Genomic DNA, 15000 nt, shown 5'->3' with positions numbered 1-15000 from the left:
TTTCCAAGGGTGGATTATGCACATGAATATGTATTATGCTTGTAAATAATGTAAAGCTCATATATCACGTCCAACACCATGCATTATGAAGGTCTCCATTGCGTAACTACAGGCTTTTCCATAGTTGATATTACTGGACTCTGAATTCTTACACGTCAATGACTATTTGTGAGATTGTATTTCTGTGCTTTCAACAACTCAAGTCTGAGATGACATCCACTATTACAAAGCTGAGATTCTTACCCTCATTTACTAGCCTATTTGATTCAACAGTCTTGTGTTTTGTAAACAAACAGCCTTTATTATGCTAATGGTTGTGTTCACATGGAGCTGGGCAGCAGTGGCAGCACCAAGGCCAGTGGTTTGGTAGCCTCAGGGTAAGCATGCAGTGGATTAACAAATGCCCTCCTGAGGAGATATCTTTGCCACATGGCAGCTAGTGGACTCCTGCCTGGTGTATTGAGGGGGTGGGTGGGAGTCTTAGTGGTGGTGGTGGTGGTGGTCTTGGTGGGGGATGATGTTGATGAAGAACTGATGTGGTAATCTGAGTTGTGTTGCAAAGATTTCAGCTTCTCCGAAATGCACTGCAGTCTAACCCCTCCATTCCCTTATATTCCCCATTCCCCCTGGGTGATTTTTGTGTGTATCAATGAATGTTGAGTGAGAGCTTGGTAAATAAAATATAGATGAAGAATGGCCATTCAAGATTTAGCAACCGTCAGAGTGGCACGGACAAGTGCTCAAGCCGCTGAGCTGAGGACCAGCCAAAGATTTCCTGACGGCCTCTTTAAATGTATCGGTCTAGCCAAAACGTCAGGTCAGTGACCAGGACCTTTAAAGGAGCGATTTGTAGGATTGTTACCGAACGTTCTGTAGGCCAAAATCAAAACACTGGTGAACGTTCTCAAGACTACCAGACGCAAGCCTCTTCTGGGTTGCCAGATGTAATGAAGACTTAGCTAACGTTAGTTGACCTGCAGCTAATCTGAGTACCCAGAAGTTCGCATCATGCTGAACGAACCTGCAGCTGCTTTAAAGTTTCTCCAACCATGACCCAGCTACACATTACGAAAACGGTCAAAACAAAAAATACCTCTCTAACCAACGTAACATATTGTAACGATTTGATAGCTAACCACACAGTTGTCCAATCAAAAGGTTTATTCACTGGGAACGAGAGCCGGGACACAGTTAGACCAAGACACAGAACACAATGCAAACAGGGCAGGTCAAGCATGCACACACACTACACATACAGGGGAGGACGCAGCCTCCCACACAAAAAGGATCACACACGAGGGAGAACTAAAAGGGAAACATGTCACAATAAAGACGCTAACATTACACACAAAACTAAGGAGAATAACGACATAAACCCCCCAAATGTTCGCTCTTGTATCCCAGGATCCCCTGCGCGGGAGAACGCGAACACTGTCTTTTTGCGCCGACGTTACACAGCTCCCCCAACAAGCCATTGCCGTCCTCGGCAATGCCCACGAGGTAGCCACATGCTAACGTCGGCGCGCGTCGCCCGCCACTCAGTTCAGTGCGACAGTACCGCCAACTCACGTGGGGTGCACGCCGCAGGAGCTCACTCAACGGGGCGCCACGCTGCTAGCAATCCAGTACGGGCGTGCTAGCAGCCACGTGGCCGACCCGCTCGTCACCAGCTCCCTCTCAGCAGCCGCCCTCAGGCTGCACTTTCCGCGGCGTGACACCGCGGCACTCCTCCTCTCCAGACGGGGCCCTAGGTGGCCTTACAACCGTCGACACTGTACCAAGCACCGGGGTTCGAGGGGGGCCAGATGAAGCTGCGCCAACGCCACTCCGCTCCGTCGAGTCGCCGACCAGGACAGACAGGCACCGACTCCACAGCAACCGGACCGCGCTGAGCTCTCCCGCTGCAGCTACCGTCTTCGGCGTCCCTCCTCGTGTTGCCATCTCGCAGAGCCGTACTGCTCTGTTCCCGGCCCGTTCCACTCCTTCGCGGCCTCGGCGAAGGCACGACCCCCGAGATGGTCGTGTTATCGAACTCCACACACAAACTTTTTCAAAAGGCGCCGGCCAACAGGCCAACTAGAACGGGCGCCAACACAGCACGGTGCCTCTCACACGCACCCAAAAGTTTTTTTTTTAAAGTTCAGACGGCATTTCCGTCAAAACCTGCCCCACCGTCGTGAGTTCGCTGCCCTCAGCGGCTCCGCCAACCGTCCATCGTCTAGCAACCTCTTCCTCGCCGCACTCCCTCGGCTCTGCACACGCGTCGCGGCTCGCCGTGGAGTCAGCGCCCAGGCCAGCGTCATCTTCTCCGCGACCACTTCATCTGGCCAGATCTCCTCCCATGGCAGCAGGCAGGTCTCGGCGATAGCTCCTCTCCTCCGGCGGCGGTAACGATAGAAGGCCTCAAGCTCTTTAGTAGCCTTTACCAGGGCTCTCTCTGGATCCTCTTGCGTGGGCCTCCACCCAGCGGTGAAGTCTCCCGCTCCCAGCTTCTCTCGCTGAGCGGAGGCCATGTTCGTAAGTCGCTTCTGACACCAATGTAACGTTTTGATAGCTAACCACACAGTTGTCCAATCAAAAGGTTTATTCACTGGGAACGAGAGCCGGGACACAGTTAGACCAAGACACAGAACACAATGCAAACAGGGCAGGTCAAGCACGCACACACACTACACATACAGGGGAGGACGCAGCCTCCCACACAAAAAGGATCACACACGAGGGAGAACTAAAAGGGAAACATGTCACAATAAAGACGCTAACATTACACACAAAACTAAGGAGAATAACGACATAAACCCCCCAAATGTTCGCTCTTGTATCCCAGGATCCCCTGCGCGGGAGAACGCGAACACTGTCTTTTTGCGCCGACGTTACAATATTTAGCTAAAGTTAGCGATGCAGATGAAGTTTAGGCTACCTGTCGTGGAGAAATATGGCCAGCTCTGCGTCAGACTTGATATTCTTCGTTTGACGAAGACGTCGCCATCTCAGGAAGCTCCTCCGATGTCCACTTAATTTGTTTCTTGTTTTAATTTTGGAAATTTGCCTGCCCCTCGTAGGCGTTCATGACTACAACTGACAGCAAGTTGACAGTAGGCCTTTGCTAATATGGCAACACAAATAGGAAGACAGCCAGTCCATTATTAATACGCTATTCTAGAATTAATCGTTCAAAACATAAACGAAAATTCCAAGAGATTCCGCCCGTAACTCATTTTTTTCATGTGTTTTACGGGGTTTTGTGGGTTATAGTAATGTTGTCAAATAAGCCATTACTTCAATTCATCGCGTTTCCTTACTCTTTGACAACATATGGTGATCATTTTTGGAATGGTTACAATTTATTTTCCATTATTTCCTACATACTGTTCCTTTAAGGTGCAATAGTCCCTTTGTAAGTGTCCTTCCGTACAAAGGACTACAGACATTTCAGATTAGGAAAATGTAGTTGTGATGTTGCACAAACCATAGATATATGCAGAGAAAAAAAACAATTAACTTAACAACATTACAATTAGATTTTGTCTTTGACGAAAGTGTAGTTTTGGTGCTGCATTGTCTGTATGGACGATGCTGATGGTGAATTTTGTATCATCTGCACTGTGCCCAGCAGACTGTCCACAGAAGTATACATTACCCTCAATGACCCAAACCTACTTTCTGCACCTTGTTTCTCTTTCAATGTTGATGTAGCTCTTTCAGCATTTGCATTATGCTGATGTTGGTAACCACTTCATATTGCACTGTACTTTTCAGATTTTACAAATCAGTGGTTTCAAAGCTTAATATTTTTTCTACAAAATGTGTCTTCAATCATAACAAATGTTAGCAACATCTTGCATCATTTTGCTGAAGCGAACAACAACCTTGACTGTTGAATGAGATAAAATTCATGCAAGTCAGAATGGCTGATGTAAGCAAGAAGACTGGAAGGAAGGACTGGCACATTCTGTGAACAGAAGTGAGATAAATGGATTTCTCTCTTGGATGAGAATTGAGCTGAGCTCCTTTGAGAGGGTCTAGTTACACCCTATAGTAATAATGATTTGCATACATATATCAGTATGAGAAATGGTCTGATATCATCCATGCACTTATCAACATCTATCTAACCCCCACCCTAGCCACTATCACTGAATGTCACAGCTGACCAGGTGAAGAGGCAACTGTATGGACTCCAGTTAGACAAAGCAGCAGGCCCGGATGGGGAGCTCCAGGGGTGTGACGTACAACTCCATGCAGAACATTAGGGAGGCTAATGGAATACAGAACTTGCTAGCAAATTGTGACTGATGTACATGCAGTGACTATAAAACGTATTCACCCCCTTTAGATATTTCCACTTTTACTGCTTTTATAAATGTAATCTTGATCAATTTAATTTGCCCTTTTTAAAAATAATTTACTAAAATCCCCTCTTCAATGTCAAAGTGAAAGCAGATTTCTACAGTGATGTTAATTAAAGTGTAACTCCAGAGTAAAAACAACCTAGGGTCTATTTGCAGTAGTTAACAACTTCAAACTTTTGATTGAGAGCAAAATTACATTAATTGGTGCCGTTTTGAGCAAAACCATTTATTTGCATTATCACTGAATGGGCTTACAGTGGTGCTAACAGTGCCTAATTTATACCACTAACAATGCTCAAAATATAATTACACTTCCGTGGTAGTGTGGTGAGGGTTTCTACAGACAAACCGAAGTATTGTAAGCTTTGAAAATGTACAGAGAGGTTATAACAAGACCTGTATCTGTAGGAAGAAAAATCCATGGCCATCCATAGAAATATTTAGGATCTGGCTATGAGTAATGAAAATGGGCAGCTCGGCTCCAACGCCATGGGTAATGCTGTCGTCATCTGTTTGGCTCACCTCTGGCCCACCTATATCAGATACACCGATGTGATTGGTGCAGCTCTGCTCCAACGCCATGGGTAGCCTAATGCTGTCGTCATCTGTTTAGCTCACCTCTGGCCCGCCTATATCAAATACACCGATGTGATTGGTGCAGCTCGGCCCCAACGGCATAGGTAATGCTGTTGTCATCGGTTTAGCTCACCTCTGGCCTGCCTATATCAGATACAACGATGTGATTGGTGCAGCTCGGTTTCAAGGGCATGGGTAATGACCATCATTACTGAGTTACTCGCTGAGCAAATTCAATTTGTGCTCTCGTGAGAACTCTCAATTTCCAGGGTATGGCTCAGTGATGTAGTACTCGAGACCGGTCTCGAGACCGATTTCTGCTTTCTCGTACTCGTCTCGGACTTGTTCCTTCAAAGACTCGGTCTTGACTCGGTCTCGGACCACAGTGGGAGGAAAAGGACTCGCAATTTCCGACCGAGTCCTCGAGACCAACGCATTTTTTTATGTTCATATAAAAAAAAAAAAAAACACATAACACATAACAACAATAATAATAAAATGCAATGTTGACGGGCATTATTTGAAAATGACATCCGATGGTGCAATGCAAAGATACTGCCGTCTGTAGGGTAGTAATTTCACGGCAGTCACGTCTTTGCCCCTTGCGTTGGCCTTGGTGTCCCCTTCTTTCAATATTCTGCTTTGCGTCCGTTTAATAGCCTTTTATTTAGCCTATGGCCTGTCAAAATAATCTTAGCATCACAGCACAAACTAATTCAGTCTTACACAGTGGAGAAAATGGGCAGCCGTGGGCCACTGGTTAGCACTCTGGACTTGTAACCGGAGGGTTGCCGGTTCGAGCCCTGACCAGTGGGCCGTGGCTGAAGTGCCCTTGAGCAAGGCACCTAACCCTTCACTGCTCCCCGAGCGCTGCCGTTGAAGCAGGCAGCTCACTGCGCCGGGATTAGTGTGTGCTTCACCTCACTGTGTGTTCACTGTGTGTTCACTGTGTGCTGTTTGTGTTTCACTAATTCACTGATTGGGTTAAATGCAGAGACCAAATTTCCCTCACGGGATCAAAAAAGTATACTTAAAGACAGCGCAAGTTCGTCCAAATTCACCCATTCTTCTCAGTTGAAATACTCGCGATCGCTATAAGCATAGGCTACTCATCACACAGACACATGTATCACATCACATGAAAGAGCTTTTTCTCAGCTTTTAAAAGATGTTAGCCGCTAATTGCTGTGGTGAACGGTCCGCGAGAAAAGTAAATAATATTGTGACGATTTGATAGCGACACACACAGTTGTCCAATCAAAAGGTTTATTCACTGAGCATGAGAGCAGGGACACAGACACAGAACACAATGCAAACAGGGCAGGTCAAGCACGCACACACACTACACATACAGGGGAGGACGCAGCCTCCCACACAAAAAGGATCACACACGAGGGAGAACTAAAAGGGAAACATGTTACAATAAAGACGCTAACATTACACACAAAACTAAGGAGAATAACGACATAAACCCCCCCAAATGTTCGCTCTCGTATCCCAGGATCCCCTGCGCGGGAGAACGCTAACACTGTCTTTTGCGCCGGCGTTACACAATATGATTACATTTAAACAAACGTCAACATAAGGTGCTACGCCCACCCATTCATCTCGATGGAATACTTCACGAACCCTTCGTTCAACACATGACAAACCATATATCAGAATAAACAGCAGACCTTACCGAACACAAAGGTGTAAAGCAGTCCCCTGTACAGTAAGTCGTTCCAGAGTATTCTGGTTAAATTAAAAATGTAATTTGCAGCAAGGTCTACATTTATGTCTCCAACTTTGGTCTTTCGGTTTCAAAATGTGTTTAAATCGTTCTACATGATTTCATAACAGGCCAAATACAAAATAAATGTTACAAATATTGCCTAGATACAGGTAAAAATTAAAATCAGAGGATAAATCAGAGTAAGAGTGTGAAAGGAGTCTTAATGATCAAAAAATGCTAAGCATGCATCTAGGCTATTTGAGTTTCTTAAAGCTGAGCTGTGCTTAAATTGTTCAATACATGATTCCATAACAGGCCAAATATAAATATATAAATATTAAATATAGCCTAGACATCTAAATATTAGATGATCAGATGATTTACAGTTCTATGTAATATGTCATGTTTCATGTTTTTGTAATGTTTCATACAGTGATGCAGGTCTACTGCTGTGAATAGGCTAAATACAACTTTGATTATTTTTATAGCCTACTACTATAGTTAACTTTGGCCTTGGTGCCCTGACATGTGGCCTTTGTGCCCCCCACCAAATTATAATTATATCAACCGTCTCTGGTATCCCTCACTTTTATATTAAGGATCTTTGGGGATGCTAACAGACTGAACAGGCCTATCAAGAAAGCAAGCTCTGTCATGGTCCGTGTAACGCTTATCAGTTCAATTTTCTATTCCAAAACTTAAAAACGGAAATTGGAAAATGTGTTTCGATTTCCTAACATTGTGTTTTTTTGTTCGCCAGGTAAATACGCGAGTAAGATTTTGGAGTCGTTTTTTTTTATTTTGAGCTTGATAGAAAATTGGATAATTGAAAAAATGGAAATTCGGAAAGGTTCTGTTCTGTATCTGCATGCGTCTCTAGGCTGCTGGCGAAGCCAACCCCCTACCAACCCTCGCCGCTATTCCCTGATTAGTGGCTGTGCGCAGAAAACGCAGACGAGTCGTTGCGTTTCCGTGGGCTTTAAAATGTGCGAATGTTTGGTATCTCAGCTCATGTATGTACATTTTGGCAGGCAGTTGTAAAAATGTAGGGGGGGCGGGGCTGTGGTTGTACACATTCTGTGGTTGTGGAATCTACACGTTCGGTGGTTGTACCGCTGCATTAAAAATAAAAGTCACCACGTTACGTAGCTGGTCCAGTCAACAGAAAAGCTTGATGCTGAACCCTCGAGCAGTTAAGCTCTCCCTGCTGCCCAATACGCTCCAATATATGTGAGCCTAGCAGTACTAAATTAATTCATGATTTTCTCTCACTTAGGTCGTTTGTCCTAGGCTATACTGATGTTGTCACTCTGCTCTGCTTGTGAAGCTGACCCTAGGAGGATTCAATAGCGTGGACTCTGCATTACAATTTACAACAAGCAGAGGGGCATGACCACTGAGAAATGTAGACACTATGTGTTGTGGGACAGTTACACTCAAGCCTTATGTGCCTAGTTTCCCCCAGCATTTCATTTATATTCAACTCTGTAAGTTGGAGCTGAACTTTATCATTAAACTGTTGATGATCATGCAGTTTTGTGTAGCCTACATGACAATCAATGTTATATTTGCACCAACCCGGGACCTAGTCAATAAGAGATTGATGTTAGAAATGATTTACAAGAATATACAAATAATATCTTCCATAATAAGGTATGTTAGAGTACATACAACAGGTCAAAGCAAATGTAAATAAATAAATACCAACAGACAATAGGGTCAGGTCAAACCAAGTGTTTTTAATAGGACAAACATGAACCTATGTGTGACAGTGTGATGTTTGTGCAGGGGGCATAAACATCACACATGTTTTGAAACCTACTACTTAAAACTAAAACTAAAAATATTTAGGTAAATGCAGTACATTGTCACTTGTGTTTCAATACAGCGTCAATCAAAGCTGTGGGAAATTAACAGGACTGTGTGGAACATTATTGCATTAAAACCTCACAAGTATTAAAGTTATGGACAGTTTGCAGAAAAAAACAACAAACAGTGCTGCCTTTTAAGAACAGTAATAGGCCGCATATTGTGGGAAATTAACAGGACTGTGTGGAACATTGTTGCATTAAAACCTCACAATTCTCTTGCAAACAGATGTGACATAGTTCATGGAAAGTTTAAAGGTAATTCCTACTGAGTCTGTTTGTAATATCAATGTATGAAAGCGGGGCCTGTGTGAAAAAAACATTGTCCCCCATGACTGTGCTGTAGAAGATGTCTTCAAAGCTGGGATAAGCTGTTGAAAAGTGAATGTACAGCAGCTGCTGTAAATCTGCACTCCCATACAGAGGGTCATGCCCAAAGTCTGTGGGTTGGGTCAGGTGCCCGCCTTCAGCGATGTAATGTGCTGCCACAACTTCAGCAGGTGGAAGTAGCTCCAGAGGTACTCTGGATGTCCGCAGGTTGTTCGCAAACAGGACATCAGGAACACCTTTCCGTGGTATAGTATGGGCAGCAAAAAAAGGTAGCATTGTTTTTTTTTTCCTCTGCAAACTGTCCATAACTTAATACTTAGCTGTCCATAGCTTAATTTCCCACAGCTTTGTTTGACGCTGTATTGAAACACAAGTGACAATGTACTGCACTTACCTAAATATTTTTAGTTTTAAGTAGTAGGTTTCAAAACATGTGTGATGTTTATGCCCCCTGCACAAACATCACACTGTCACACATAGGTTGTTTGTCCTATTAAAAACACTTGGTTTGACCTGACCCTATTGTCTGTTGGTATTTATTTACATTTGCTTTGACCTGTTGTATGTACTCTAACATACCTTTTTATGGAAGATATTATTTGTATATTCTTGTAAATCATTTCTAACATCAATCTCTTATTGACTAGGTCCCGGGTTGGTGCAAATATAACATTGATTGTCATGTAGGCTACACAAAACTGCATGATCATCAACAGTTTAATGATAAAGTTCAGCTCCAACTTACAGAGTTGAATATAAATGAAATGCTGGGGGAAACTAGGCACATAAGGCTTGAGTGTTACTGTCCCACAACACATAGTGTCTACATTTCTCATCAACAATAGTAACATTAATTCTGTAATTACAGTGGTCATGCCCCTCTGCTTGTTGTAAATTGTAATGCAGAGTCCACGCTGAATCCTCCTAGGGTCAGCTTCACAAGCAGAGCAGAGTGACAACATCAGTATAGCCTAGGACAAACTACCTAAGTGAGAGAAAATCATGAATTAATTTAGTACTGCTCGGCTCACACATATTGGAGCGTATTGAGCAGCAGGGAGAGCTTAAGCTGCTCGAGGGTTCAGCATCAAGCTTTTCTGTTGACTGGACCAGCTGTAACGTGGGGACTTTTATTTTTAATGCAGCGGTACAACCACCGAACGTGTAGATTCCACAACCACAGAATGTGTACAACCACAGCCCCCCCCCCCCCCCCCCTACATTTTTACAACTACCTGCCAAAATGTACATGAGCTGAGATAGCAAACATTCGCCCATTTTAAAGCCCACAGAAACGCAACGACTCGTCTGCGTTTTCTGCACGCAGCCACTAATCAGGGAATAGCGGCGAGGGTTTGTAGGGGGTTGGCTTCGGAGACGCATGCAGATACAGAACAGAACCTTTCCGAATTTCTACTTTTTCAAATATCCAATTTTCTATCAAGCTCAAAATAAAAAAAAACGACTTCAAAATCTTACTCGCGTATTTACCTGGCGAACAAAAAAACACAATGTTAGGAAATTGACATACATTTTCCAATTTCCATTTTTAAGTTTTGGAATAGAAAATTGAACTGATAAGCGTTACACGGACCTGTCATAGGGTGTGGAATTCAATTGGACACATTGGTGGTGGTGGCAGAGAGAAGGATGCTGCACCAGCTGATGAGCATCCTGAACAACACCTCTCATCCACTAAATGACAGGCTTGATAGCTGAAGATTACCTACAGTGACTGGCTAATCTACCCCAAATATTCCTCTGAGAGACACAAAATGTCATTCCTTCCGATGGCTATCACACTATAACTGTTCACCTCTATGCCAGTTATGTGGCTGATGACTGATGTGACATATTTTTCTTCTTTTTATTTTTAAACTTATTTTACTTGTATGTGTGTGTTAGTTTGCATGCAAATTGCTAAAGTAATTCTTATTCATAGTAGTATTCGTGTACTGTACATTGTGACCAGATCACATGTTGTTTGTGCAATAGTGTCATACACAAAACACACAAGGGCAATTCCACGCAAAACTGTCACGTCCATAACGTCAACACAATTGCCATGGTATGGTATGATGTGAATGATGATTACTTGAAATTTGAGCATTCACTCTTCTTGGTGAAAGAAGAACGTTTCATATAATCATTCGCATCATACAAATACCATGGGATTTAGTTGGCGTTATGGACATGACAGTTTTGCATGGAATTGCCCACAACTAATCCTGCTGTAAGAAGGAGTTTAAGTGTGACCTTAAGGTATGTGTCGTATGACTGTATCTGTCGCCAAATGCAGCATTTACCAGTACCCTATGTGTGGGTGCTGGTTCATACGTTTTTAACTGTTTGTTTATCTGTCAAGGCAAGTAAGCTAGCTATTTAAAATGCAGATGCTGTGGTAGTTGTACAGCCTCTGATAAAACTTTATGACATATAACATGAGAAAAGAAGCGAGGATCTTCATAATGGAGATTTAGCACTGTTTGGATGTGCTGTACGTGATTTTCATGTTGGGGAATGGGACTTGTTAACATGCTGCTAGTTTCTACATCTCCGCAGTCATGCAGTATTTGACTTTGCACACCACCCTGATCCATCTGCGCTGTCTCCGTAAGAGAAATGAAGTTGCTGTCTACGTGGCCGAAAGCCCTCAGCATCCATCTTCTGACATCTTGAATGTGTTGCGGGCCGTGCCCCATAGGCCAGACGCGGGCCCCAGCAAACGCCTGCTTCTCCACAGCCCCCTAATTTGTTTAGATGTTGATTTATGAACTAATTGCCTCTAATTGCCGCTTAGCACCACTATTAATCCAAGCTGTCTGGTTCCTGAAGCACATTAGGCAAGATTTGTATAATGAAGTAATTAGTTCAATTATAGAAGAAGTGAGAGAGAGAGAGAGCAGAGATGAGGAGGAAACAGAACTTCAGAAACAGAGGAAGCACTTCACTTCAATGTACAGAGAATGGGGTGCTGGTGAGATACCAACTCTCTGAGTCTGTTACTAAGCGACAAGAACTGTTCCTGTGTCTGTACAGGCACACAGTCAGTGCTGTAGTATGGCCTTCTGTCTTTCTTGTGGGTTCCTCAGAAGCTCTTACATTCTTCAACCTGAGAGGTCAGATGAAAGAATTAAGTGGAAAAATGAAGCGGAAGAAAGCCTCGGGTAGCATAATTGCACAGCTTTTGTTGCAGTGTTACACAATTTCACTGACACTGACTAAAGTAGACTAGAACAACTTTGGTGTGTTGCAGAAGGTTAGGAGTAGGTTCAGGGTTGAGGTTAAGTAAGTACAGACTACCAGAATGCTGGTACCCACTATTAATTACCATGTCTAACTGTACATAATATTTTAAAAAATACTGCTGTTATTTGATATGAAGGGTCCATTTCAGACAAACATAGGAAAGATGTTATATTCCTTGTGCCATAAGTAGGCTATTTTTTACAGTGGCCAATCAACAACCAAGCTTATTTCACATTACACATCCTGCAATATTCAGCCACAATAATTACATCCTATCCTCCTCTTTTGATGTGTTTTGGACATAACAGCCCTGTTGTTGAGTTTGGGAGTCTACAGTGTCATAATCACTACCCCTTTGGATTGGCTTCAGAGGGCTAGCCTGGATTGGGAAAACCAAAAACTGTGGCTGGATATGGGCGGTCCCAGTGTGTCAGACAGGATCCCATGCTCCCATAGAGGAAATACAATATCATTCACAACCCCCTAAAACAATGTCTACATTTCTGGGCAGCTAGACAGCATTTCAGTTTCATTATCCAATTAGACACATTGGACACATTGGTGTGTATCATAGCTGTTCCAATCACTTCTGGATATGATTGAGGATGTGGTTTCTGATTATTAGTAATGCAGGAAATAAAACGTTTAATCACACATTTCTATGTTTTAGTTGAAGTAGTTGAAGTTCAAGTAGTTTTGCACAGCCAAACATCATCCAATTTCTCTGAAAAACCTGCCAAAAATACTGAGCTTTCTTACCCAGGAACTGAGGGAGACATGTGACATAGCTGAACTCAAATGCTGTAAAGGCTTATCTTGCGGCAAAGTGATCCATTGATTATTCTGAATTCACCACGTTTTTAACAGCCTCTCTCTGTCATCCCCCGAGACGCTTGGATGGGGCGCTTTTAGGTAGATCTCGTTTTATGTAATAAAAGTGGTTTTAGCGAGGAAATTACTTTCTCCCCATCCTCCTGAGGGAATATCATTTGTACGCAGACAGGAAGAAAAGAGATCTGAGTCTCAGGTTTGAATTGTTATAGGTTTAGAGGGAAATCTGAACCGATTATGGTTTATTTTCTTCATAAAACTATACATTCATACTTCTTACAGTGGCAAGTATTTGTCAAGCTATCTTGTTATTCACTGCCGATGAGCAGAGGTGTCTCCTGCAACTCCTGAGTGGCCATCTCTGATGACGTCACAACACTGGTCAGAAGACCTCCACCCCGATGATCCCTCAGAAGGTGACCACTCTTCCTTCTCTTGCTGCAGCCAGCGGAGTCTCTCTGGGCTCTGTTGCAGATGCACACAGTCAACAGCAGAGTGGACACACTCATCACGAAGGCGCTGGAGAAGCCCAGGAGGAGGCCGTATGCCAGGGGCCACACCCCGTCCAGCAGGCCGCGGGGGTTGGGGGGCACTGGCCTTCGCTCCACCACTAGCTCCAGGTCCCGCCAGGTTAAATCTCTCACTGCCAGCCAGCCAAGCAACAAAATAAAACACCAAAGTGGAGTCCAATATGAATTAGAGATAGATAGATAGATAGATAGATAGATAGATAGATAGATAGATAGATACTTTATTGATCCCTAAGAGGAAATTAATTTAATGTGGACTAAATGTTGAGTCCAATATGAATTTAATGTATCATCTCTTCTAACAGGGAATGTGTTTTTGCTAAAGACTTACTTTCAATGAAAATATAATTAAATGCATTACTTGGATCATTAGACCAGTAATGTAAATTGTACATTATGAATGCAGGCCATAATCCTTAAGAATGTACTCTTGTAGTGTTTGTAGGTTACTTACATCGCCGTACCGAACTTCTCACTGTGTGTGTGTGTTGTTCTTTGATGGCGCTCTTATCCTCCAATGCCATTTGCTCGATGCGACTGTGGTATTCATCTACGTAGTGTTGCAGGCTCAGGGCCTTGGCCTGGTTTATGTTCTTGGCAACCTCTGGGGGGACATCACACAGCGTTGGGTGTCAGTTGTCATGCAACACGTGACATTTTCTACACACAGATTCTCTTAATCTCTCTCAATCTCAAGCATGCTTCTCAAACATGCAGCCAGTGCTTCCAAACAAACATTTGCGATTACTCATGTCATATATTTGCACAATCTGAGCTTTCCCTGTTTTTGACATATAAACAAATCAAACAAAAAAATAAAGTCCAGACAGGAAATGGCATGAAAAGAGACAGGATGCCAAGGACCAAGAATAAACATGGCAGACAGACTGGCATCTCTAGGCCATGAACGAGTAGCACAAGCGGCGGCTAATTAATCTGCACGAGGCTACAGCGTCTGAGTGGACATCTCTCAAGGCGAGTCATTTACCGGCTGACAATTAAAACGTTCGTAATTGTGTCTTTTGTATCTGCCATGAATTCATCCTCTCCATTCGAGAGGAGATTGCTTTCAGCTAGTGCCACGCGTTTCGCTTTGACTGAAGGATGTTCTTGGGCTGTCGCGCTTGTCATCTTTTTTCCCCCTCTTTCCTTCCCTTCTTCTCTCTCTCTCTCTCCCTCTCTGTCTCCCTCTCTGTCCCTCGTTCCTCTCTTGGATGATGAAAGGAGCAGATGGTCGGTAGTGAATCTGGTGCGGGCTCCAGTGAGCCTGCTGTCAGATCATTTACACCTTGCCATATCCGACGCCACTTGAGTGTGGAGTCTCCTGCACAGCACAATCCAGTGTGTGCCAGCACCGAGACCAGCATTGTGTAGAATATTTCACAGCATTGTTAAAAAAAGAACGATAGAAAGAGAGAGAAAAAAAAGCTCAGATGCTCAGATGGATTCATCAGTTTGGACAGCATTAAAAATAGATGTTCTTGTGTTATTTCATTATATAAGTCACAGAGTGTGAATGATGTTTTTATCCCCCCCCCACAAAAAAAGTG

The 15000-nt window shown here is 43.5% G+C and overlaps 1 protein-coding gene across 1 annotated transcript in view; it reads right to left on the bottom strand.

Annotated features, from left to right (window-relative positions):
- Positions 1-13228: 13228 nt before the first annotated feature.
- Positions 13229-15000, bottom strand: part of tmdd1 (transmembrane and death domain 1) — a 5422-nt gene continuing 3650 nt past the window's right edge. The window contains exons 4-5 of the mRNA XM_076277252.1: positions 13905-14054; positions 13229-13563 (exon numbers count right to left, since the gene is read on the bottom strand). Coding sequence (XP_076133367.1) covers positions 13229-13563; positions 13905-14054 — 485 coding nt within the window. The remainder of the gene's footprint in view (positions 13564-13904; positions 14055-15000) is intronic.

The sequence above is a fragment of the Alosa pseudoharengus genome, unplaced genomic scaffold (genome assembly GCF_046254945.1).
Source record: "Alosa pseudoharengus isolate Yale_2024_CS ecotype anadromous, Long Island Sound unplaced genomic scaffold, YU_APseudo_1.1 YU_APseudo_1.1_scf_9, whole genome shotgun sequence".
Classification (NCBI taxonomy): domain Eukaryota; kingdom Metazoa; phylum Chordata; class Actinopteri; order Clupeiformes; family Clupeidae; genus Alosa; species Alosa pseudoharengus.
This window is presented reverse-complemented; position numbering and strand designations above follow the sequence as displayed.